At 37.0% G+C, this 27635-nt stretch overlaps 1 protein-coding gene across 1 annotated transcript; it reads right to left on the bottom strand.

The window, feature by feature from the left end:
• Window positions 1–22592: 22592 nt before the first annotated feature.
• LOC108203735 (uncharacterized) lies at window positions 22593–26204 on the bottom strand. The gene has a single exon (XM_017372866.1). It carries the CDS (start codon window positions 26202–26204, stop codon window positions 22593–22595), a length of 3612 nt encoding a protein of 1203 aa, XP_017228355.1.
• Window positions 26205–27635: the final 1431 nt, after the last annotated feature.

Genomic DNA, 27635 nt, shown 5'->3' on the forward strand with positions numbered 1-27635 from the left:
GCAATTCTGGATTCTTTGATGGTGGTTCTCTTCCCAGAAGGGTTAACTCTTCTCTGTGATTTCTCTTATTCCGAAGCTTTCTAATGCGGAGCACATGTCCCAATTCCGTCCTATATCTTGTTGTAATGCGATTTACAAATGCATTAGTAAGATGATTGCTTTCAGATTGAGTATGGTTATGAACTCGCTTGTGTCCTTGAATCAAACGGCTTTTGTTCCTAAACGGAGTCTCCGGAGACAATATTTTTCTTGCTCAAGCCCTGTGTCGTGACTACCATTTGAACTCTGGTCAGTCCACGTATCACTTGCAAACTGGATATTCGCAAAGCTTTTTGACACGCTTAATTGGGTCTTTATTCTCAGAGTTCTTAAAGCTATGAACTTTCCTGATAGGTTCATCAATTGGATCAAGGTTTGTGTCACCTCTTGTATGCATTCTATAAGGTAAATGGGGCCATTGAGGGTTTATTTCATGCTGCTTCGGGGCTTCGACAGGGCGATCCTATTAGCCCTTACCTTTTTGTGTTGGCTATGGAATTGCTCAATATGTTGCTTCTCTAAATCTATGCCAATAACGCTTTTGATTATCACTGGAAGTGCAGCAAACAAAAGTTGACTCATCTGTCTTCGCTGATGATTCTCTTATTTTTTTGCAAAGGAAATCTGCAATCTTTTCTACTGTGCTTGAGGCTGTCAATCTGTTCTCGTCAGTCTCGGGTTACAGCTCAATAACTCCAAATGCACTTGCTATTTTGGAAATGTCCCTCCTATATTAAGCAATCTGTTATAGCTCAATCGGGATTTCTGGAAGGTCAACTCCATGTTATTTATTTGGGTACCCTCTGATTACGCGCTGCCTCAACTAGAGAGACTGTCAGCCTTTAATTGATAGAATTTCCAGGAAAATCGAGCTTTGGACGAATAAATTCATTAGCCAACCTGGGAGACTTCAACTTATCAGCTCTGTTCTTTTCCCATTCATGGATTCTGGGCACAATTTCTATTCTTCCGTGCCAGGTTGAAAGAAAACTCATAGCATCTTTGCCAAATTCTTATGGTCGGGTAACTTATCAGGATCTTGTTTTTATAAAGTTGCATGGAAAGAGCTCTGTTATCCCAAATGGGAAGGAGGCCTTGGATTAAAAAATATTCGCTTATGGAATGATCTGCCACGCTCTTTCAATTATGGCGCATTGTGACAAGGGCTGATTCATTGTGGGTTCGTTGGATTATTCCTATGAACTTGTGACAAGGGATTCTGGACGATGAAGTCTCCTGCTAAAAGCTCCTGGATTTGGAGGAAAATTCCTGAATTGTAGGTCTCGTGGCCCCAGTTTTATAAGTATAGACCTGGCAGTTCTCCCCTCTTTTTTACTATGGCATGATCCGGTCAACAATAGTCCTTTAACCTGTCAGTTTGATCATTCACTTATGGTTGCTCTAGAATCTCAACACATGGCTCTCCTTAGTAGTATTCAGGTGGATGGTAGCTGGTCATTGGGGGTGAGTAATTTATTCTCTGGTTAGGGAGCTTCGTGAGCATGTATGTTTAATTTACCCAAGAGCCTTTGACAGAATTACTTGGGATGATGGAGGAGCCTCTAATTTTCTACATCTTCTATTTATCAATCTCTTACATCACCGTGTTGGCCCCTGCGTGGTTACCGTTGTTTGGCATCGTTCAGAATTCCAAAGCACTCTTTTACAGCGTGGTTAATTATGAAGGGAAAATTGCTCACCAAAGATAAATGCTTGCATTTCATATGAACATCAATGTGACTTGTCTTTTATGTGGAGTGGATGTTGAAAATCACTCCATCTTTTCTGTGATTGCTCTTATTCCAGAATGGTTCTTAATGCCTGCCCAGTGACTTTATGTACGGATGGAATGATATGTGCTCTGGTAATTTTTTTCATTCACGGGCTTGATGTTGTCCGCACTAATATTGTTTATCTTTTTATTGCGGCAGCTTCTACCACATTGGACTGAACGTAATTTCCGAATGCACAATCCAGGAAATTATAATTCTTCGACTTTGCTTACCAGGAGGGTTTTCGAGGATGTTCGATTTAGGCTTAGCTCTTGTATCTCTTTTTCCCAAGCAGTTAGGCAGGATAGGTCGCTTCTTAGCTTCATTTATTAACTCTCTCTTGTAATGTTTAGCGCGTGCATCATTACCTACTTACCTATGTATTCATAGTTAACCATTGAATCCTTTTGGTGATCTCCTCCCATGATTGGGAGAGATAATTGGTTATCGCGGGGTATGGCCCCTAAGAATTGTATTCTTGCTTCCTTTTATAAAATTTTATTTAGCAAAAAAAAAAAAAAAAAAAAGTTGTTTCCGGGCTCAAACGAGTCAAGAATGAAACTACAAGTTGATTACAATTTCAAACAACCGAAAATGAAGCTAAAAGTTGTTTTTAACTTCGAACGAGTCTGGAATGAAGCTAAAAGTTGTTTCCAACTTCAATCTACCAATATTAAGCTACAAGTTGTTTACGGGCTCAAACGAGTTAGGAATTAAACTACAAGTTGTTACAATTTCAAACAACCGAAAATGAAGCTACATGTTGTTTTTTAACTTCGAACGACTTTGGAATGAAGCTACAAGTTGTTTCCAACTTCAATCTACCAAAATGAAGCTACAAGTTGTTACGGGCTCAAACGAGTCAAGAATGAAACTACAAGTTGATTACAATTTCAAACAACCGAAAATGAAGCTAAAAGTTGTTTTTAACTTCGAACGAGTCTGGAATGAAGCTAAAAGTTGTTTCCAACTTCAATCTACCAATAATTAAGCTACAAGTTGTTTACGGGCTCAAACGAGTTAGGAATGAAACACAAGTTGATTACAATTTCAAAACAACCGAAAATGAAGCATAAGTTGTTTTTAACTTCAAGACTTAATAATGAAGCTACAAGTTGTTTCCGGGCTCAAACGAGTCAAGAATGAAAACTACAAGTTGATTACAATTTCAAACAACCGAAAATGAAGCTACAAGTTGTTTTTAACTTCAAACGAGTCTGGAATGAAGCTACAATTGTTTCCAACTTCAATCTAGTCAATAATGAAGCTACAAGTTGTTTCCGGGCTCAAACAAGTCAAGAATGAAACTACAAGTTGATTACAATTCAAACAACCGAAAATCAAGCTTCAAGTTGTTTAACTTCAAACGAGTCTGGAATGAAGCTAAAAGTTGTTTCCAACTTCAATCTACCATAATGAAGCTACAAGTTGTTTACGGGCTCAAACGAGTCAAAGAATGAAACTACAAGTTGATTCCAATTTCAAACAACCGAAAATGAATGTAAAAGTTGTGTTTCAACTTCAAACGAGTCTGGAATGAAGCTACAAGTTGTTTCCAATTTCAATCTAGTCAATAATGAAGCTACAAGGTGTTGCCAAACTCAAACGAGTCAAGAATGAAACTACAAGTTGTTTACAATTTCAACAACAACCGAAAATGAAGCTACAAGTTGTTTATAACTTCAAACGAGTATGGAATGAAGCTACGAGTTGTTTCCAACTTCAATCTACCAATAATGAAGCTACAAGTTGTTTTCCGGGCTCAAACGAGTCAAGAATGAAACACAAGTTAATTACAATTTCAAACAACCGAAAATGAAGCTAAAAGTTGTTTTTAACTTCGAACGAGTCTGGAATGAAGCTAAAAGTTGTTTCCAACTTCAATCTACCAATAATAAGCTACAAGTTGTTTACGGGCTCAAACGAGTTAGGAATGAAACTACAAAGTTGATTACAATTTCAAACAACCGAAAATGAAGCTACATGTTGTTTTTAACTTCGAACGACTTTGGAATGAAGCTACAAGTTGTTTCCAACTTCAATCTACCAATAATGAAGCTACAAGTTGTTTACGGGCTCAAACGAGTCAAGAATGAAACTACAAGTTGTTTACAATTTCAAACAACCGAAAATGAAGCTACAAGTTGTTTTTAACTTCAAACGAGTATGGAATGAAGCTACAAGTTGTTTCCAACTTCAATCTAGTCAATAATGAAGCTACAAGTTGTTTCCGGGCTCAAACGAGTCAAGAATGGAACTACAAGTGATTACAAATTTCAAACAACCGAAAATCAAGCTACAAGTTGTCTTTAACTTCAAATGAGTATGGAATGAAGCTACAAGTTGTTTCCAACTTCAATCTAGTCAATAATGAAGCTACAAGTTGTTTCGCGGGCTCAAACGAGTCAAGAATGAAACTACAACTTGTTTACAATTTCAAAACAACCGAAAAGAAGCTACAAGTTGTTTTTAACTTCAAACGAGTATGGAATGAAGCTACAAGTTGTTTCCAACTTCAATCTAGTCAATAATGAAGCTACAAGTTGTTTCCGGGCTCAAACGAGTCAAGAATGGAACTACAAGTTGATTACAATTTCAAACACCGAAAATGAAGCTACAATGTTTTTTAACTTCAAACGAGTATGGAATGAAGCTACAAGTTGTTTCCAACTTCAATCTAGTCAAATGAAGCACAAGTTGTTTCCGGGCTCAAACGAGTCAAGAATGAAACTACAAGTTGATTACAATTTCAAACAACCGAAAATCAAGCTTCAAGTTGTTTAACTTCAAACGAGTCTGGAATTAAGCTAAAAGTTGTTTCCAACTTCAATCTACCAATATGAAGCTACAAGTTGTTTACGGGCTCAAACGAGTCAAGAATGAAACTACAAGTTGTTTACAATTTCAAACAACCGAAAATGAATGTACAAGTTGTTGTTCAACTTCAAACCGAGTCTGGAATGAAGCTACAAGTTGTTTCCAACTTCAATCTAGTCAATAATGAAGCTACAAGGTGTTGCCAGACAAACGAGTCAAGAATGAAACTACAAGTTGTTTACAATTTCAAACAACCGAAAATGAAGCTACAAGTTGTTTTTAACTTCAAACGAGTATGAATGAAGCTACAAGTTTTGTCCAACTTCAATCTAGTCAATAATGAAGCTACAAGTTGTTTCCGTGCTCAAACGAGTCAAGAATGAATCTACAAGTTGATTACAATTTCAAACAACCGAAAATCAAGCTACAAGTTGTCTTTAACTTCAAACGAGTCTGGAATGAAGCTAAAAGTTGTTTCCAACCTCAATCTACCAATAATGAAGCTACAAGTTGTTTCCGGGCTCAAACGAGTCAAGAATGAAACTACAAGTTGATTACAATTCAAAACAACACGAAAATGAAGCTAAAAGTTTGTTTTTAACTTCGAACGAGTCTGGAATGAAGCTAAAAGTTGTTTCCAACTTCAATCTACCAATAATTAAGCTACAAGTTGTTTACGGGCTCAACAAGTTAGGAGAAAACTACAAGTTGATTACAATTTCAAACCACCGAAAATGAAGCACAAGTTGTTTTTAACTTCAAATGACTTTGGAATGAATCTACATTTTCCATTCACTCCAGTCCACCAATAATGAAGCTACAATTGTTTACGGCTCAAACGAGTCAAGAATAAATTACAATTGATTACAATTTCAAACAACCGAAAATGAATGTACAAGTTGTTTTCAACTTCAAACAAGTCTGGAATGAAGCTACAAGTTGTTTCCAACTCCTCAATCTAGTCAATAAGAAGCTACAAGTTGTTTCCGGGCTCAAAGTGTCAAGAATGAAACACAACTTGTTTACAATTTCAAAAACCGAAAATGAAGCTACAAGTTGTTTTTACTCTCAAACGATAGGATGAAGCAATACAAGTTGTTTCCAACTTCAATCTAGTCAATAGAAGCTAACAAGTTGTTTCCGGGCTCAAACGAGTCAAGAAGAACTACAAGTTAATTACAATTTCAAACAACCGAAATGAAGCTAAAAGTTGTTTTTTAACTTCGAACGAGTCTGGAATGAAGCTAAAAGGTTGTTTCCAACTTCAATCTACACAATAATTAAGCTACAAGTTGTTGTTACGGCAAACGAGTTAGGAATGAAACTACAAGTTGATTACAATTTCAAACAACCGAAAATGAAACTACAAGTGTGTTTTTAACTTCAAAGACTTTGGAATGAATCTACAAGTTGTTTCCAACTTCATCCACCAATAATGAAGCTACAAGTTTGTTTACGGGCTCAAACGAGTCAAGAATTAAATTACAAGTTGATTACAATTTCAAACAACCGAAAATGAATGTACAAGTTGTTTTCAACTTCAAACGAGTCTGGAATGAAGCTACAAGTTGTTTCCAACTCCAATCTAGTCAATAATGAAGCTACAAGTTGTTCCCGGGCTCAAACGAGTCAAGAATGAACACAAGTTGATTACAATTTCAAACAACCGAAAATGAAGCTACAAGTTGTTTTTTAACTTCAAACGAGTCTAGAATAAGCTACAAGTTGTTTCCAACTCAATCTAGTCAAATAGAAGCTACAAGTTGTTTCCGGGCTCAAACAGTCAAGAATGAAACTACAAGTTGATTACAATTTCAAACAACCGAAAATCAAGCTTCAAGTTGTTTTAACTTCAAACGAGTCTGGAATGAAGCTAAAAGTTGTTTCCCAACTTCAATCTACCAATAATGAAGCTACAAGTTGTTTACGGGTCAAACGAGTCAGAAATGAAACTACAAGTTGATTCCAATTTCAAACAACCGAAAATGAATGTAACAAGTTGTGTTCAACTTCAAACGAGTCTGGAATGAAGCTACAAGTTGTTTCCAATTTCAATCTAGTCAATAATGAAGCTACAAGGTGTTGCCAGACTCAAACGAGTCAAGAATGAAACTACAAGTTGTTTACAATTTCAAACAACCGAAAATGAAGCTACAAGTTTGTTTTTAACTTCAAACGAGTATGGAATGAAGCTACAAGTTGTTTCCAACTTCAATCTACCAATAATAAAGCTACAAGTTGTTTCCGGGCTCAAACGAGTCAAGAATGAAACTACAAGTTAATTACAATTTCAAACAACCGAAAATGAAGCTAAAAGTTGTTTTTAACTTCGAACGAGTCTGGAATGAAGCTAAAAGTTGTTTCCAACTTCAATCTACCAATAATTAAGCTACAAGTTGTTTACGGGCTCAAACGAGTTAGGAATGAAACTACAAAGTTGATTACAATTTCAAACAACCGAAAATGAAGCTACATGTTGTTGTTTTAACTTCGAACGACTTTGGAATGATGGTACAAGTTGATTCCAACTTCAATCTACCATAATGAAGCACAATTGTTTACGGGCTCAAACGAGTCAAGAATGAAACTACAAGTTTGTTTACAATTTCAAACACCAAAATGAAGCTACAAGTTGTTTTTAACTTCAAACGAGTATGGAATGAAGCTACAAGTTGTTTCCAACTTCATAGTCAATAATGAAGCTACAAGTTGTTTCCTCGGGCTCAAACGAGTCAAGAATGGAACACAAGTTGATTACAATTTCAAACAACCGAAAATCAAGCTACAAGTTGTCTTTAACTTCAAACGAGTATGGAATGAAGCTACAAGTTGTTCCAACTTCATATAGTCAATAATGAAGCTACAAGTTGTTTCCGGGCTCAAACGAGTCAAGAATGAAACTACAACTTGTTTAAATTTCAAACAACCGAAAATGAAGCTACAAGTTGTTTTTAAACTTCAAACGAGTATGGAATGAAGCTACAAGTTGTTTCCAACTTCAATCTAGTCAATAATGAAGCTACAAGTTGTTTCCGGGCTCAAACGAGTCAAGAATGGAACTACAAGTTGATTACAATTTCAAACAACACGAAAATGAAGCACAAGTGTTTTTAACTTCAAACGAGTAGGAATGAAGCTACAAGTTGTTTTCCAACTTCAATCTAGTCAATAATGAAGCTACAAGTTGTTTCCGGTCAAACGAGTCAAGAATGAAACGATACAAGTTGATTACAATTTCAAACAACCGAAAATCAAGCTTCAAGTTGTTTAACTTCAAAAGAGTCTGGAATTAAGCTAAAAGTTGTTTCCAACTTCAATCTACCAATAATGAAGCTACAAGTTGTTTACAATTTCAAACAACCGAAAATGAATGTACAAGTTGTGTTCAACTTCAAACGAGTCTGGAATGAAGCTACAAGTTGTTTCCAACTTCAATCTAGTCAATAATGAAGCTACAAGGTGTTGCCAGACCAAACGAGTCAAGAATGAAACTACAAGTTGTTTACAATTTCAAACAACCGAAAATGAAGCTACAAGTTGTTTTTAACTTCAAACGAGTATGGAATGAAGCTACAAGTTGTTCCCAACTTCAATCTAGTCAATAAGGAAGCTACAAGTTGTTTCCTCCGTGCTAAAACGAGTCAAGAATGAATCTACAAGTGTGATTACAATTTAAACAACAACCGAAAATCAAGCTACAAGTTGTCTTTAACCCAAACGAGTCTGGAATGAAGCTAAAAGTTGTTTCCCAACTTCAATCTACAATAATGAAGCTACAAGTTGTTTCCGGGCTCAAACGAGTCAAGAATGAAACTACAAGTGATTACAATTTCAAACAACCGAAAATGAAGCTAAAAGTTTGTTTTAACTTCGAACGAGTCTGGAATGAAGCTAAAGAGTTGTTTCCAACTTCAATCTACCAATAATTAAGCTACAAGTTGTTTACGGGCTCAAACGAGTTACGAATGAACTACAAGTTGATTACAATTTCAAACAACCGAAAATGAAGCTACATGTTGTTTTTAACTTCGAACGACTTTGGAATGAAGCTACAATTGTTTCCAACTTCAATCTACCAATAATGAAGCTACAAGTTGTTTACGGGCTCAAACGAGTCAAAAATGAAACTACAAGTTGATTACAATTTCAAACAAACCGAAAATGAAGCTAAAAGTTGTTTTTTAACTTCGAACGAGTCTGGAATGAAGCTAAAAGTGTTTCCAATTTCAATCTACCAATATTAAGCTACAAGTTGTTTACGGGCTCAAACGAGTTAGGAATGAAACTACAATTGATTACAATTCAAACAACCGAAAATGAAGCTACAAGTTGTTTTAACTTCAAATGACTTTGGAAGAATCTACAAGTTGTTTCCAACTTCAGTCTACCAATAATGAAGCTACAAGTTGTTTACGGGCTCAAACAAGTCAAGAATTAAATTACAAGTTGATTACAATTTCAAACAACCGAAAATGAATGTACAAGTTGTTTTCAACTTCAAACGAGTCTGGAATGAAGCTACAAGTTGTTTCCAACTCCAATCTAGTCAATAATGAAGCTACAAGTTGTTTCCGGGCTCAAACGGTCAAGAATGAAACTACAAGTTGATTACAATTCAAACAACCGAAAATCAAGCTCCAAGTGTGTAACTTCAAACGAGTCTGGAATGAAGCTAAAAGTTGTTTCCAACTTCAATCTACCAATAATCAAGCTACAAGTTGTTTCGGGCTCAAATGAGTCAAGAATGAAACACAAGTTGATTCCAATTTCAAACAACCGAAAATGAATGTACAAGTTGTGTTCAACTTCAAACGAGTCTGGAATGAAGCTACAAGTTGTTTCCAATTTCAATCTAGTCAATAATGAAGCAACAAGGTGTTGCCAGACTCAAACGAGTCAGAAATGAAACTACAAGTTGTTTACAATTTAAAAACAACCGAAAATGAAGCTACAAGTTGTTTTTAACTTCAAACGAGTATGGAATGAAGCTACAAGTTGTTTCCAACTTCAATCTACCAATAAGAAGCTACAAGTTGTTTCCGGGCTCAAACGAGTCAAGAATTAAACTACAAGTTGATTACAATTTCAAACAACCGAAAATGAAGCAAAAGTTGTTTTTAATTCGAACGAGTCTGGAATGAAGCTAAAAGTTGTTTCCAACTTCAATCTACCAATCAATTACCATAAAGCTACAAGTTGTTTACGGGCTCAAACGAGTCAAGAATGAAACTACAAGTTGTTTTACAATTTCAAACAACCGAAAATGAAGCTACAAGTTGTTTTAACTTCAAACGAGTAGGGAAGAAGCTACAAGTTTGTTCCAACTTCAATCTAGTCAATAAGAAGCTACAAGTTGTTTCCGGCCAAACGAGTCAAGAATGGAACTACAAGTTGATTACAATTTCAAAAACAACCGAAAATCAAGCTACAAGTTGTCTTTAACTTCAAACGAGATGGAATGAAGCTACAGTTGTTTTCCAACTTCAATCTAGTCAATAATAAGCTACAAGTTGTTTCCGGGCTCAAACGATTTCAAGAATGAAACACAACGTTGTACAATTTCAAACAACCGAAAATGAAGCTACAAGTGTTTTAACTTCAAACGAGTATGGAATGAAGCACAAGTTGTTTCCAACTTCAATCTATCAATAATGAGCTACAAGTTGTTTCCGGGCTCAAACGAGTCAAGAATGGAACTACAAGTTGATTACAATTTCAACAACCGAAAATGAAGCTACAAGTTGTTTTTAACTTCAACGAGTATGGAATGAAGCTACAAGTTGTTTCCAACTTCAATCTAGTCAATAATGAAGCTACAAGTTGTTTCCTGGGCTCAAAACAGGTCAAGAATGAAACTAACAAGTTGATTACAATTTCAAACAACGAAAATCAAGCGTCAAGTTGTTTAACTTCAAACGAGTCTGGAATGAAGCTAAAAGTTGTTTCCAACTTCAATCTACCATATGAAGCTAACAATTGTTTACGGGCTTCAAACGAGTCAAGGAATGAAACTACAACGTTGATTCCAATTTCAAACAACCGAAAAAATGTACAAGTGTGTTCAACTCAAACGAGTCTGGAATGAAGCTACAAGTTGTTTCCAACTTCAATCTAGTCAATAATGAAGCTACAAGGTGTTGCCAGACTCAAACGAGTCAAGAATGAAACTACAAGTTGTTTACAATTTCAAAACAACCGAAAATGAAGCTACAAGTTGTTTTAACTTCAAACGGTATGGAATGAAGCTACAAGTTGTTTCCACTTCAATAGTCAATAGTGAAGCTACAAGTTGTTTCCTCCGTGCTCAAACGAGTCAGAATGAATCTACAAGTTGATTACAATTTCACAACACGAAAATCAAGCTACAAGTGTCTTTAACTTCAAACGAGTCTGGAATGAAGCTAAAAGTTGTTTCCAACTTCAATCTACCATAATAAGCTACAAGTTGTTTCCGGGCTCAAACGAGTCAAGAATGAAACTACAAGTTGATACAATTTCAAACAACCGAAAATGAAGCTAAAAGTGTTTGTTACTTCGCAACGAGTCTGGAATGAAGCTAAAAGTTGTTTCCAACTTCAATCTACCAATAATAAGCTACAAGTTGTTTACGGGCTCAAACGAGTTACGAATGAAACTACAGTTGATTACAATTTCAAACAACCGAAAATGAAGCTACATGTTGTTTTTAACTTCGAACGACTTGGAATGAAGCTACAAGTGGTTTCCAACTCAATCACCAATAATGAAGCTACAAGTTGTTTACGGGCTCAAACGAGTCAAAAATGAAACTACAAGTGATACAATTTCAAACAACCGAAAGAAGCTAAAAGTTGTTTTTAATCTTCGAACGAGTCTGATGAAGCTAAAATTGTTTCCAATTTCAATCTACCAATAATTAAGCTACAAGTTGTTTAGGGCTCAAACGAGTTAGGAATGAAACTACAAGTTGATTACAATTCAAACAACGAAAATGAAGCTACAAGTTGTTTTTAACTTCAAATGACTTTGGAATGAATCTACAAGTTGTTTCCAACTTCAGTCTATAATAATGAGCTACAAGTTGTTTACGGGCTCAAACAAGTCAAGAATTAAATTACAAGTTGATTACAATTTCAAACAACCGAAAATGAATGTACAAGTTGTTTTCACTTCAAACGAGTCTGGAATGAAAGCTACAAGTTGTTTCCAACTCCAATCTAGTCAATAATGAAGCTACAAGTTGTTTTCCGGGCTCAAACGAGTCAGAATGAAACTACAAGTTGGATTACAATTTTAAACAACCGAAAATGAAGCTACAAGTTGTTTTTAACTTCAACGAGTCTGGAATGAAGCTACAAGTTGTTTACAACTTCATCTGTCAATAATGAGCACAAACAAGTTGTTTCCGGGCTCAAACGAGTCAAGAATGAAACTACAAGTTGATTACAATTTCAAACAACCGAAAATCAAGCTTCAAGTTGTTTAACTTCAAACGAGTCTGGAATGAGCTAAAAGTTGTTTCCAACTTCAATCTACAATAATCAAGCTACAAGTTGTTTACGGCTCAAATGAGTCAAAAATCTCTGCACACAACAAGGGGGGGGGGGGGGGGGGGGGGCGTAGGAGAGGAAAAGAGAGAGAGTCTTGACTCATTTGAGCCCGTAAACAACTGTAAGCCTGATTTATTGGTAGATTGAGTTGGGAACACTTTAGCTTCCATTTCCAGACCGTTGGTGAATTAAACAGGACTGTGAGGAGTGCTTTAGGGGTGGGGGGGGGGGTGTCGGTCGTTAAATTAATCACTTTTAGTTTCTTTGACCCTCGTTTGAGCCGGAAACAAACTTGTAGCTTCATTATTACTAGATTGATTTGTAAAAACTTGTAGCTTCATATCCAGAATCGTTGAAGTTAAAACAAATTGTAGCTTCATTTTCGGTTGTTTAAATTGTAATCAAATTGGTAAGTTTCATTCTTGACTCGTTTGAGCCCGGAACACAGCGTGTGTGTGGCTTCATTATTGACTAGATTTTGGAGTTGTGAAACAACCTTGCTGCATTCCAGACTCGGTTTGAAGTGAAACATTGTACATCATTTTCGGTGTTTGAAAAATTGTAATCCACTTTCTTGACTTGTGGCCCGTAACAACTTGTAGCTTATTATTGGAGACTGAAAGTTGGGAAACCAAATTGTAGACTTCAGGCCACAGTCCCTTGAATGAAAAACAACTTGTAGCTTCATTTTGTTGTTTGAATTGTAACAACTGTATTTCAGTCCTAACTCGGTTGAGCCCGTAAACACTTGAGCTTAATTATTGGTAGATTGAAATTGGAAAACAACTTTTAGCGTCATTCCAGTCTCTCTGAAGGTAAAAACAACTTTAGCTTCTATTTCGTTGTTTGAAATGTGTAATCAACTTGTCATTTTTGACTCGTTTGAGCCCGTAAACACTTGTAGGCTTCATTTATGCGTAGATTGAAGTATGGAAACAACTGTAGATCATTCCAAAGTCGTTCAAGTTTAAAAACAACATGTAGCTTCAGTTCGTTGTTTTGAAATTGTAACAACCTGGTGCGTGTGTTCATTCCGTAACTCTTTGCGCGCGGCCGGGTAGGGAGGGGGAGCAACTTGTGCTTAATGGGGGGGGGTATTGGAGATTGAAGTTGGAAACAACTTTTAGCTTCATTCCAGACTCGTTCGAATATATAAAAAACAACGTTTAGCTTCATTTCGGTTGTTGGAAATTGGTTATCAACTGTAGGTTTCATTCGTGACGAGTTTGAGCCCGAGAACAACTGTACTTCATTATTGGTAGATTGAAGTTGGAAACAACTTTTACTTCATTCAGACTCGTTTGAAGTTAAAGACAACTTGGAGCTTGATTTTCGTTGTTGGAAAGTGTAATCAACTTAGTGGATTCATTCTTGAATCGTTTGAGCACGGAAACAACTTGTAGCGTTCATTATGACTAGAGTGAAGTGGAAACAACTTGTAGCGGTACAAAATTCAGACTCGGTTGAATTAAAAACAACCTTGTTAGCTTCATTTCGTTGGTTTAATTGTAAACAACTGGTAGTTTACGTCTTGACCGTTTGAGGTCTGGCAACACCTTGTAGCTTCATTATTGACTAGATTGAAGTTGGAACAACTTGTTGGCTTCATTCCAGACTCGTTTGAGTTGAACGTGGACAAACTTGTACATTCATGTTTCGGTTGTGTGAAATTGGAATCAACTGTAGTTTCATTCTTGACTCGTTTGAGCCGCGTACAACTTGTAGGCTTCATATTGGGTAGATTGAAGTTTGGAAACAACTTTGTAGCTTCATTCGCGACTCGTTTGAAGTTAAACAACTTGACGCTTGATTTTCGGTTGTTTGAAATTGTAATCACTTGTAGTTTTTTCATTCTTGACTCGTTTGAGCCGGAAACAACTGTAGCGTCATTAGTGACTGGATTGAATTGAAAACACTTGTCTTCATTCCATACTCGTTTGAAGTTAAAACAACTTGTAGCCTTAATTTTCGGTGTTTTGAAATTGTAATCAACTTGTAGTTCCATGCTTGACTCGTTTGCGTGCGCGGGCAACAACTTGTAGCTTCGATGGTGGGAGTGTGGGACTGAGGATTAAGTTGGAAACAACTTGTAGCTTCAGTTCCATACTCGGGTTGAAGTTAAAAACACTGTAGCTTCATTTTCGTTGTTTGAAATTGTAATAAACAAGTTGTAGTTTTTTCATTTTGACTCCGTTTGAGCCCAGGAAACAACTTGTAGCTTCATTATTGACTAGATTGAAGTTGGAAACAACTTGTAGCTATCATTCCAGCTCGGTTGAAGTTAAAGACAACTTGTAGCTTGAGTTCGGTTGTTTTGAAATTGTATCAATTGTGTTTCCCATTCTTTACTCGGTGGAGCCGGAAAAACTTGGGAGCTTAATTATTGACTAGATTGAAGTTGGAAACAATTTGTAGCTTATTCCATACTCGTTTGAAGGTAAAAACAACTTGTAGCTTCATTTTCGGTTGTTGGAAATTGTAACAACTTGTAGTTTCATGCGTGACTCGTTTGAGCCGTAAACACTGTAGCTTCATTATTAGGGAATTGAAGTTTGGCAACAACTTTTAGCTTCATTCCAGACTCGTTCGAAATTAAAAACAACTTTTAGCTTCATTTCGGTTGTGTTTGAATGGTAAGCAACTGTAGTTAATTCGTGACTCGTTTGAGCCCGGAAAACACTTGTAGCTTCATTATTGGTAGATTGAAGTTGGAACACTGTAAGCTTCATCCATACGGTTTGAAGTTAAAAAAAAAAAAACTTGGTAGCTTTTGTCGGGTGTTTTAAATTGTAAACAACTTGTAGTTTCATTCTTGAACTCGTTTGAGTCTGGCACACCTTGTAGCTTCATTATTGACTAGATGAAATGGAACAACTTGTAGCTTCATGCCAGACTCGTTTGAAGTTGAACACAACTGTACATTACAGTTTCGGTTGTTGAAATTGGAATCAACTTGTAGTTGCAATTCTTGACTCATTTAGCCCGTAAACAACTTGTAGCTTGATTATTGGAGATTGAGTTGGAACAACTTGTTAGCTTCATTCCAGACCTCGTTTGAAGTAAACACTTGAAGCTTGATTTTCGGTTGTTTGAGAATTGTAATCAAACTGTAGTTTTCATTATTCAGGACTGCACGTGAAGTCTGATGGAACAGCTGTAGAAGGCTCTATCTCGGATGAGTCTCACGATGTTGAATCACGTGACGTCTTCCGAGGCCAAGTGCGCTGTGCAGGCGAATCAATCCTAACGGAGCTCCTTGCCTGTGTATACATGCTGCCGTGTTGCTCCGTGTGGGGGGGGGGGGGGGGGGGGGCGTGTGAGGGGGGGGGGGGAAAGAGAAAAGGTGGCGTGGGGTGTGATAATACAATATCACTATCTTTGTACATTCATTTTCGGTTGTTTGAAATGGTAAATCACTTGTAATTTAAATTTCTTGACTGTGTTGGAGCCCGTAAAACAACTTGTAGCTTCATTAGTGGTAGACGGAAGTTGGAAACAACTTGTCGATTCATTCCAAAGTCATTTGAAGTTAAAAACAACCCTTGTAGGCTTCATTTTTCGGTTTGTGGGAATTGTAATCACTTGTAGTCATTCCTTAACTCGTTTGAGCCCGTAAACAACTTGTAGCTTAATTATTGGTAGATGGAATTGGAAACAACTTGTAGCTTCTTCCAGACTCTTCGAAGTGAAAAACAACTTTTTAGCTTCAATTTTCGGTTGTTTGAAATTGTAATCAACTTTAGTTTCATTTTTGCTCGTTTGAGCCGTTAAACAACTTGTAGCTTCATTATTGGTAGATTGAAGTTGGAAACAACTTTAGCTTCATTCCAAAGTCCGTTCGAGTTAAAACAACTGTAGCGTCATTTTCGGTGGTGTGAAATTGTAATCAACTTGTAGTTTTCATTCGTACTCTTTGAGGCCGTAAACAACTGGTAGCTTAAGTTAGGGTAGAGGAAGTTGGAAACAACTTTTAGCTTCATTTCCCAGACTCGTTCGAAGTTAAAACAACTTTTAGCTTCATTTTCGGGTTGTTTGAAATTTTTTTGTTTGTTTTTTTTTTTTTTTTTTTTGGTATCACTTGTATTTCATTCTTGAACTCGTTTGAGCCCGGAAACAACTTGTAGCTTTCATTAGTGGTAGATGGAAGTTGGAAAACAACTTGTAGGCTTCCCTCGTTTGAAGTAAAGACAACTTGTAGCTTGATTTTCGGTGTTTGAAATGGTAATCAACGTGTAGATTCATTCTTGGACTCGTTTGAGCACGGAACAACTTGTAGCGTCATTATTGACTAGATTGAAGTTTGGAAACACTTGTAGCGTCATTCCATACTCGTTTGAAGTTAAAAACACGTGTAGCTTCAATTTTCGGTTGGTTGAAATTGTAAACAACTTGTAGTTTCATTCTTGACTCGTTGAGTCTGGCAACACCTGTAGCTTCATTATTGACTGATGGAGTGTGGAAACACTTGTAGTTCAGTCCAGACTCGTTTGAAGTTGAACAAAACTTGAAATTCATTTTCGGTTGTGTGAAATTGTAAACAACTTGTAGCTTCATATTTGTAGATTGAAGTTGGAAACAACTTTTAGCTTAATTCCAGAAGCTTTGAAGTTAAAAACGTGAAGCTTGTTTTCGGTTGTTTGAAATTGTATCAACTGGTAGGTTTCATTCTTGACTCGTGTTGAGCCCGAACAACTTGTAGCGTCATTATGACTAGATTAAGTGGGAAACAACTGGTAGCTTCATTCCATACTCGTTTGAAGTTTAAAAACAACTTGTAGCTTCATTTTCGGTTTGTTTGGAAATTTAATCAACTTGTAGTTCCATTCTTGACTCGTTGAGCCCGGAAACAACATGGTAGCTTCATTAGTGATAGAGTGAAGTTGGAAACAACTTGTAGCTTCATTCCATACTCGTTTGAAGTTAAAAAACAACTTGTAGCTTCATTTTCGGTTGTTTGAAATTGTAAACAAGTTGTAGTTTCATTCTTGACCGTGTGAGCCCGGAAACAACTTGTAGCTTCATGATTGACTATAATTGAAAGTTGGGAAACAACTTGTAGCTTCATGCCATACGCGGTTGAAGTTAAAGACAACTTGTAGCGGATTCGTTGTTTGAAATTGTAATCACTTTGTAGTTCCATTCTTGACTGTTGAGCCCGAAACAACTTGTAGGCGTCATTATTGACTAGATTGAAGTTGGAACAACTTGGGTAGCTTCATTCCATACTCGTTTGAAGTTAAAACAACGTGTAGCGTCATTTTCGGTTGTTGAAATTGTAAACAACTGTAGTTTCATTCTTGACTCGTTTGAGCCCCCGTAAACACTTTAGCTTCATTATAGGTAGATTGAAGTTGGAATCACTTGTACCATCATTCCAAAGTCGTTCGAAGTAAAAACAACATGTACTTTCATTTTCGGTTGGTTTGAAATTGTAATCAACTTTGTAGTTTCATTCCTAACTCGTTTGAGCCCGTAAACAACTTGTAGCTTAATTATGGGAAAAAAAAAAAAAAAAAAAAAAAAACAAAAAAAAAAAAAAAAAAAGAAAAAAAGATTGTAGTTGGAAACAACTTTTAGCTTCATTCCAGACCTCTTCGAGTTAAACCACTTTTAGCTTCAGTGTCGGTTGTTTGAAATGTAATTACTTGTAGTTTGCCATTCTTGACTCGTTTGAGCCCGGAAACAACTGTAGCGTTATTATGGGTAGATTGAAGTTTGAAACAAATTGTGAGCGTCATTCCATACGTTTGAAGTTAAAACAACGTGTAGCTTCATTGTCGGTTGTTTTAAATGGTAAACAACTTGTAGTTTCATTCTTGACTCGTTTGAGTCTGGCAACAACTGGTAGCTTCAGTATGGACTAGATTGAAATTGAAAAAACGTGTAGCTTCATTCAGACCGCGTGTGAAGTTGAACACAACTTGTAACATTCCAAATTTTCGGTTGTTGGAAATTGAATCAACTTGTAGTTTCATTCGTGACTCGTTTGAGCCCGGTAAACAACTGTAGCTTCATTATTGGTAGATTGAAGTTTGGAAACAACTTTTAGCTTCATTCCAGACTCGTTTGAAGTTAACAACTTGAAGCTTTGATTTTGGTTGTTTGAAATTGGATCAACTGGTAGTTTTCATTCTTACTTGTTTGAGCCCGGAAACAACTTGTAGCTGCATTATTGACTAGATTGAAGTTGGAAACAACTTGGTAGCTTCATTCTAGACTCGTTTGAAGTTAAAAACAACTTGTAGCTTCATTTTCGGTTGTTTGAAATTGTAATCAACTTGTAGTTTCATTCTTGACTCGTTTGAGCCCGGGAACAACTTGTAGCTTCATTATTGACTAGATTGGAGTTGGAAACAACTTGTAGCTTCATTCCAGACTCGTTTGAAGTTGAAAACAACTTGTACATTCATTTTCGGTTGTTTGAAATTGTAATCAACTTGTAATTTAATTCTTGACTCGTTTGAGCCCGTAAACAACTTGTAGCTTCATTATTGGTGGACTGAAGTTGGAAACAACTTGTAGATTCATTCCAAAGTCATTTGAAGTTAAAAACAACTTGTAGTTTCATTTTCGGTTGTTTGAAATTGTAATCAACTTGTAGTTTCATTCCTAACTCGTTTGAGCCCGTAAACAACTTGTAGCTTAATTATTGGTAGATTGAAGTTGGAAACAACTTTTAGCTTCATTCCAGACTCGTTCGAAGTTAAAAACAACTTTTAGCTTCATTTTCGGTTGTTTGAAATTGTAATTAACTTGTAGTTTCATTCTTGACTCGTTTGAGCCCGGAAACAACTTGTAGCTTCATTATTGACTAGATTGAAGTTGGAAACAACTTGTAGCTTCATTCCATACTCGTTTGAAGTTAAAAACAACTTGTAGCTTCATTTTCGGTTGTTTGAAATTGTAAACAAGTTGTAGTTTCATTCTTGACACGTTTGAGCCCGGAAACAACTTGTAGCTTCATTATTGACTAGATTGGAGTTGGAAACAACTTGTAGCTTCATTCCAGACTTGTTTGAAGTTGAAAACAACTTGTACATTCATTTTCGGTTGTTTGAAATTGTAATCAACTTGTAATTTAATTCTTGACTCGTTTGAGCCCGTAAACAACTTGTAGCTTCATTATTGGTGGACTGAAGTTGGAAACAACTTGTAGATTCATTCCAAAGTCATTTGAAGTTAAAAACAACTTGTAGCTTCATTTTCGGTGGTTTGAAATTGTAATCAACTTGTAGTTTCATTCCTAACTTGTTTGAGCCCGTAAACAACTTGTAGCTTAATTATTGGTAGATTGAAGTTGGAAACAACTTTTAGCTTCATTCCAGACTCGTTCGAAGTTAAAAACAACTTTTAGCTTCATTTTCGGTTGTTTGAAATTGTAATCAACTTGTAGTTTCATTCTTGACTCGTTTGAGCCCGGAAACAACTTGTAGCTTCATTATTGGTAGATTGAGGTTGGAAACAACTTTTAGCTTCATTCCAGACTCGTTTGAAGTTAAAGACAACTTGTAGCTTGATTTTCGGTTGTTTGAAATTGTAATCAACTTGTAGATTCATTCTTGACTCGTTTGAGCACGGAAACAACTTGTAGCTTCATTATTGACTAGATTGAAGTTGGAAACAACTTGTAGCTTCATTCCATACTCGTTTGAAGTTAAAAACAACTTGTAGCTTCATTTTCGGTTGTTTGAAATTGTAAACAACTTGTAGTTTCATTCTTGACTCGTTTGAGTCTGGCAACACCTTGTAGCTTCATTATTGACTAGATTGAAGTTGGAAACAACTTGTAGCTTCATTCCAGACTCGTTTGAAGTTGAACACAACTTGTACATTCATTTTCGGTTGTTTGAAATTGTAAACAACTTGTAGTTTCATTCTTGACTCGTTTGAGCCCGTAAACAACTTGTAGCTTCATTATTGGTAGATTGAAGTTGGAAACAACTTTTAGCTTAATTCCAGACTCGTTTGAAGTTAAACAACTTGAAGCTTGATTTTCGGTTGTTTGAAATTGTAATCAACTTGTAGTTTCATTCTTGACTCGTTTGAGCCCGGAAACAACTTGTAGCTTCATTATTGACTAGATTGAAGTTGGAAACAACTTGTAGCTTCATTCCATACTCGTTTGAAGTTAAAAACAACTTGTAGCTTCATTTTCGGTTGTTTGAAATTGTAATCAACTTGTAGTTCCATTCTTGACTCGTTTGAGCCCGGAAACAACTTGTAGCTTCATTATTGACTAGATTGAAGTTGGAAACAACTTGTAGCTTCATTCCATACTCGTTTGAAGTTAAAAACAACTTGTAGCTTCATTTTCGGTTGTTTGAAATTGTAAACAAGTTGTAGTTTCATTCTTGACTCGTTTGAGCCCGGAAACAACTTGTAGCTTCATTATTGACTAGATTGAAGTTGGAAACAACTTGTAGCTTCATTCCATACTCATTTGAAGTTAAAGACAACTTGTAGCTTGATTTTCGGTTGTTTGAAATTGTAATCAACTTGTAGTTCCATTCTTGACTCGTTTGAGCCCGGAAACAACTTGTAGCTTCATTATTGACTAGATTGAAGTTGGAAACAACTTGTAGCTTCATTCCATACTCGTTTGAAGTTAAAAACAACTTGTAGCTTCATTTTCGGTTGTTTGAAATTGTAAACAACTTGTAGTTTCATTCTTGACTCGTTTGAGCCCGTAAACAACTTGTAGCTTCATTATTGGTAGATTGAAGTTGGAAACAACTTGTAGCTTCATTCCAAAGTCGTTCGAAGTTAAAAACAACATGTAGCTTCATTTTCGGTTGTTTGAAATTGTAATCAACTTTGTAGTTTCATTCCTAACTCGTTTGAGCCCGTAAACAACTTGTAGCTTAATTATTGGTAGATTGAAGTTGGAAACAACTTTTAGCTTCATTCCAGACTCGTTCGAAGTTAAAAACAACTTTTAGCTTCATTTTCGGTTGTTTGAAATTGTAATTAACTTGTAGTTTCATTCTTGACTCGTTTGAGCCCGGAAACAACTTGTAGCTTCATTATTGGTAGATTGAAGTTGGAAACAACTCGTAGCTTCATTCCATACTCGTTTGAAGTTATAAACAACTTGTAGCTTCATTTTCGGTTGTTTGAAATTGTAAACAACTTGTAGTTTCATTCTTGACTCGTTTGAGTCTGGCAACACCTTGTAGCTTCATTATTGACTAGATTGAAATTGGAAACAACTTGTAGCTTCATTCCAGACTCGTTTGAAGTTGAACACAACTTGTACATTCATTTTCGGTTGTTTGAAATTGGAATCAACTTGTAGTTTCATTCTTGACTCGTTTGAGCCCGTAAACAACTTGTAGCTTCATTATTGGTAGATTGAAGTTGGAAACAACTTTTAGCTTCATTCCAGACTCGTTTGAAGTTAAACAACTTGAAGCTTGATTTTCGGTTGTTTGAAATTGTAATCAACTTGTAGTTTCATTCTTGACTTGTTTGAGCCCGGAAACAACTTGTAGCTTCATTATTGACTAGATTGAAGTTGGAAACAACTTGTAGCTTCATTCCAGACTCGTTTGAAGTTAAAAACAACTTGTAGCTTCATTTTCGGTTGTTTGAAATTGTAATCAACTTGTAGTTTCATTCTTGACTCGTTTGAGCCCGGAAACAACTTGTAGCTTCATTATTAAGTCATTTGAAGTTAAAAACAACTTATAGCTTCATTTTCGGTTGTTTGAAATTGTAATCAACTTGTAGTTTCATTCCTAACTCGTTTGAGCCCGTAAACAACTTGTAGCTTAATTATTGGTAGATTGAAGTTGGAAACAACTTTTAGCTTCATTCCAGACTCGTTCGAAGTTAAAAACAACTTTTAGCTTCATTTTCGGTTGTTTGAAATTGTAATCAACTTGTAGTTTCATTCTTGACTCGTTTGAGCCCGTAAACAACTTGTAGCTTCATTATTGGTAGATTGAAGTTGGAAACAACTTGTAGCTTCATTCCAAAGTCGTTCGAAGTTAAAAACAACATGTAGCTTCATTTTCGGTTGTTTGAAATTGTAATCAACTTGTAGTTTAATTCCTAACTCGTTTGAGCCCGTAAACAACTTGTAGCTTAATTATTGGTAGATTGAAGTTGGAAACAACTTTTAGCTTCATTCCAGACTCGTTCGAAGTTAAAAACAACTTTTAGCTTCATTTTCGGTTGTTTGAAATTGTAATCAACTTGTAGTTTCATTCTTGACTCGTTTGAGCCCGGAAACAACTTTTTTTTTTTTTTTTTTTTTGCTAAATAAAAATTTTATAAAAGGAAGCAAGAATACAATTCTAGGGGCATACCCCGCGATAACCAATTATCTCTCCCAATCATGGGAGGAGATCACCAAAAGAGATACAAATGGTTAACTATGAATACATAGGTAAGTAGGTAATGATGCACGCGCTAAACATTACAAGAGAGAGAGTTAATAAATGAAGCTAAGAAGCGACCTATCCTGCCTAACTGCTTGGGAAAAGAGATTACAAGAGCTAAGCCTAAATCGAACATCCTCGAAAACCCTCCTGGTAAGCAAAGTCGAAGAATTATAATTTCCTGGATTGTGCATTCGGAAATTACGTTCAGTCCAAATGTGGTAGAAAGCTGCCGCAATAAAAAGATAAACAATATTAGTGCGGACAACATCAAGCCCGTGAATGAAAAAATTACCAGAGCACATATCATTCCAATCCGTACATAAAGTCACTGGGCAGGCATTAAGAACCATTCTGGAATAAGAGCAATCACAGAAAAGATGGGAGTGATTTTCAACATCCACTCCACATAAAAGACAAGTCACATTGATGTTCATATGAAATGCAAGCATTCTATCTTTGGTGAGCAATTTTCCCTTCATAATTAACCACGCTGTAAAAGAGTGCTTTGGAATTCTGAAACGATGCCAAACAAACGGTAACCACGCAGGGCCAACACGGTGATCAGTAAGAGATTGATAAATAGAAGATGTAGAAACATTAGAGGCTCCTCCATCATCCCAAGTAATTCTGTCAAAGGCTCTTGGAGTAACATTAACACATTGCTCACGAAGCTCCCTAACCAGAGAATAATTACTCACCCCCAATGACCAGCTACCATCCACCTGAATACTACTAAGGAGAGCCATGTGTTGAGATTCTAGAGCAACCATAAGTGAATGATCAAACTGACGAGTTAAAGGACTATTGTTGAGCCACGGATCATGCCATAGTAAAAAAGAGGAAGAACTGCCAGGTCTATACTTAATAAAACTGAGGGCACGAGACCTACAATTCAGAATTTTCCTCCAAATCCAGGAGCTTTTAGCAGGAGACTTCATCGTCCAGAATCCCTTGTTCACAAGTTCATAGGAATAAATCCAACGAACCCACAATGAATCAGCCCTGGTCACAATGCGCCATAATTGAAAGAGCGTGGCAGATTCATTCCATAAGCGAATATTTTTTAATCCAAGGCCTCCTTCCCATTTGGGATAACAGAGCTCTTTCCATGCAACTTTATAAAAACAAGATCCTGATAAGTTACCAGACCATAAGAATTTGGCAAAGATGCTAATGAGTTTTCTTTCAACCTGGACAGGAAGAAATAGAAATTGTGCCCAGAATCCATGAATGGCGAAAAGAACAGAGCTGATAAGTTGAAGTCTCCCAGGTTGGCTAATGAATTTATTCGTCCAAAGCTCGATTTTCCTGGAAATTCTATCAATTAAAGGCTGACAGTCTCTAGTAGTGAGGCAGCGCGTAATCAGAGGGATACCCAAATAAATAACATGGAGTTGACCTTCCAGAAATCCCGATTGAGCTATAACAGATTGCTTAATATTAGGAGGGACATTTCCAAAATAGCAAGTGCATTTGGAGTTATTGAGCTGTAAACCCGAGACTGACGAGAACAGATTGACAGCCTCAAGCACAGTAGAGAAAGATTGCAGATTTCCTTTGCAAAAAATAAGAAGATCATCAGCGAAGACAAGATGAGTCAACTTTTGTTTGCTGCACTTCCAGTGATAATCAAAAGCGTTATTGGCAATAGATTTAGAGAAGCAAATATTGAGCAATTCCATAGCCAACACAAAAAGGTAAGGGCTAATAGGATCGCCCTGTCGAAGCCCCGAAGCAGCATGAAAATAACCCTCAATGGCCCCATTTACCTTAATAGAATGCATACAAGAGGTGACACAAACCTTGATCCAATTGATGAACCTATCAGGAAAGTTCATAGCTTTAAGAACTCTGAGAATAAAGACCCAATTAAGCGTGTCAAAAGCTTTGCGAATATCCAGTTTGCAAGTGATACGTGACTGACCAGAGTTCAAATGGTAGTCACGACACAGGGCTTGAGCAAGAAAAATATTGTCTCCGAGACTCCGTTTAGGAACAAAAGCCGTTTGATTCAAGGACACAAGAGAGTTCATAACCATACTCAATCTGAAAGCAATCATCTTACTAATGCATTTGTAAATCGCATTACAACAAGATATAGGACGGAATTGGGACATGTGCTCCGCATTAGAAAGCTTCGGAATAAGAGAAATCACAGAAGAGTTAACCATTCTGGGAAGAGAACCACCATCAAAGAAATCCAGAATTGCAGCAGCAGTATCTTGACCAATAATATGCCAGGTTTTAACAAAAAACTCGGGAGGGAAACCGTCAGGTCCGGGGCTTTTGCCAGTGGCCATAGATTTAAAGGTACTAAGAACATCAAAAGAGCTAAAGGGCTTAATGAGATCATTGCACTGCTCAAAATTCAGCTTGTTTAGCTCCTGAATATTATCCCAGGATGAGAAATCCTCAGTATCAACTGAAGAACCCAAAAGAGTTTGAAAGTAATTCACCGCAACAGAGGCAATATTACGATGCCCAACATGTATAATACCATCATCATCAGTAATTTTTAATAATTTATTACAATTCCAACGCCCACGACAAGAATTGTAAAAGAACTTGTTATTACCGTCTCCATATTTTAACCAGCGAATCCTTGACTTTTGCTTTAAAAATTTTTCCTCAACAAGGATGGCATCCTGGAGAGAACGACTAAGTTGACCTTCCACCGAACGCTGCTCAAGGGAAGGAACAGGCGGGAGAGAGGTTTGAAAACTTAGCAAAGAGTTTCTAGCAGACAGAACAGCCTCATGAAGATTACCACCAGCTAAATTAAGTTCTTTAAGAGCTTGTTTAACCCTCTTGAGTTTAGTGGTAACAATGTACCAAAGACTACCAGAAACAGGAGCACACCAAGCTTGCTGCACAGTATCAAGGAAGGATTCATGGTCCATAACATGATGAAAAAGTTGAAAGGGCCTGTGAATAATCTCACGAGAAAGACCAAGAGAAACCGAGGCGGGACTATGATCAGAAAGACCTCTCGGAAGAAACTCCGCTAAAGAAAGGTCAAAAGAAGTTAACCACTGATCATTAACAAGAACACGATCAAGTTTCCTCAAAACCGGATTGGACAAATTACCGTCCCACCAAGTGTAAATAGGCCCCTGAAAACGCAAGTCAGTGAGGCCAAGATTAGCAATACAATCCCTGAATTCTTCGAAGGAGTTTCTACGACGAGGCATCAATCCATTAGTCTCAAAAGAGTGAAGAAACGTATTAAAATCACCCAAAACACACCAAGGAGGCATATCACCAGAAGAGTACAACTGTTGGGTGTTTTCAAGATCAGACCAGAGGGATCTCCGTTGGATCAAATCATTATAGGCATAAATAGCAGTGAGCAGGCAGGAGGAGGTGCCATCAAAAAGAGAGACTTCACAGGTTAAGTGTTGGGCAGATGAAGAAATCAAGGTGACCTTCCACACCGAGGGATCCCAGCCCAACCAAATACGTCCATTGTGATGGAAGTCATAGTTAAAAAACCATTTGTATCTAGGAGCAATTATAGAAGAATAAAAGTCAGCATCTTCCTTTTTCACGTGAGTTTCCAGGAGGGCTGCGATACCAAATTTGTTGATGCTCAAAAAATCCTTAGCAAAGGAAACTTTATTATGCAGCCCCCTAATATTGTAGGAACAAAAATCTGCTATCATAAAATTAAGATAGAGAGGGAGGGGAGCCAGCGCCCCTGGAAGCCTTGAGCTTCTTCTTCTGTGACTTAGTAAGACGTTTATTTGAACCACTGGATGATTCCAAAGCTCTATTGTTCCGTTTAATCGCCACTTCATCAACAAGCTTTAGATTCTTAAAGGTGACAGGCGGAGAGGGAGAGGCCTCACAATCAGAAATATTACCCAATTTTTTCCTTTTGACTTCAGTCCACTGATTATCAGTATTGGGAGAATCTTCAGGAATTCCAGAAATAGCAGTTTTAACAGATGTAACATTCTCCAAGACAGCAGTTGTAACAGTTGTAACATTCTCCAAGACAGCAGTTGTACCATTATTCGGGACAGTAATAGAAGCCGAAGGTGGTTCTTTCGAACTTTCAGGTTTATCCAAACTAACAACAGCAGGCTGATCAGACGCAGCTTGAAGAGGCTTGTCTTTTTGCTTCCAGATTCGAGTAATTTTAGGACAAGCCGAAGTGGAATGCCCCAAAGAATTACAACCAGTGCAATACAAAGGTCTGATAGGATATGACACCAAAACATTCACAACAGATTTAACCTTAGAAACCGGATCAAGAACAGTAGCTTGTATTTCATTCGGAAGGGGATCTCCTAACTTATAACGCACTTGCATTTTTGCAAATGGAAGAAGCTCAAGTTTAGTGGTAAGAGAATCTGCACCAATGGGTTCACCAATCACACTAGCTAATCGAGAGAGACCCTCCTCTGTCCAGTAACAATCAGGAACATTAGTGAATTTACACCAAAGAGGCATGCTAGAAATTACAGTGGAACCCGGCTTGTGCCCCCAAGCAGTAACAATCATGGGTCGTCTACTAATATACCAAGTACCTCTAGCAAGAACTTCATTGACTCCAGTTTCAGTTGCAAAACGAAAAACAAAAGTTGATGAATCTTTCTGAAAAACAGATTGTAGCCCACGAGATTTCCAAACTTGAAACGCAAATTCAGAGACAACTTTAAAAGAATGAGTACCTTTCGAGAAGGTACCAACAACACAATTTTTAAACTTTTCGTTACCTTTAATCAGTACCTCATCAGGAGGCTGTACCAGGGTAGAGCCCTTATCAATGGGATAATACTTGAAGGAGACAGCCGGGGGAAGATCAGATTTGAGGACATGAGCCCAAGATTTGCCTCCGGAATCCCCGACAGGTCCCTTAACATCACTCTTTGAGTCTGTTGACATTTCATCCTTACCGTTAGAGGTTGCCTCAACCCGAATCCCCACTGTAGGAACAGCCTCCTTTGTAGGCATTTCATCAAACAGCTGGTCAGCATCAAGTAGGCCCTTCATTTTGTCCTTCAAAGGGTCTTGCGACTTACTAGAGCCCGGAAGCTTAGAGAACACAGGAAGACCATTGTCATCCCTAGCAGGCATCTTGCCTCCCA

Source organism: Daucus carota, chromosome 2, assembly GCF_001625215.2.
Source record: "Daucus carota subsp. sativus chromosome 2, DH1 v3.0, whole genome shotgun sequence".
NCBI lineage: Eukaryota > Viridiplantae > Streptophyta > Magnoliopsida > Apiales > Apiaceae > Daucus > Daucus carota.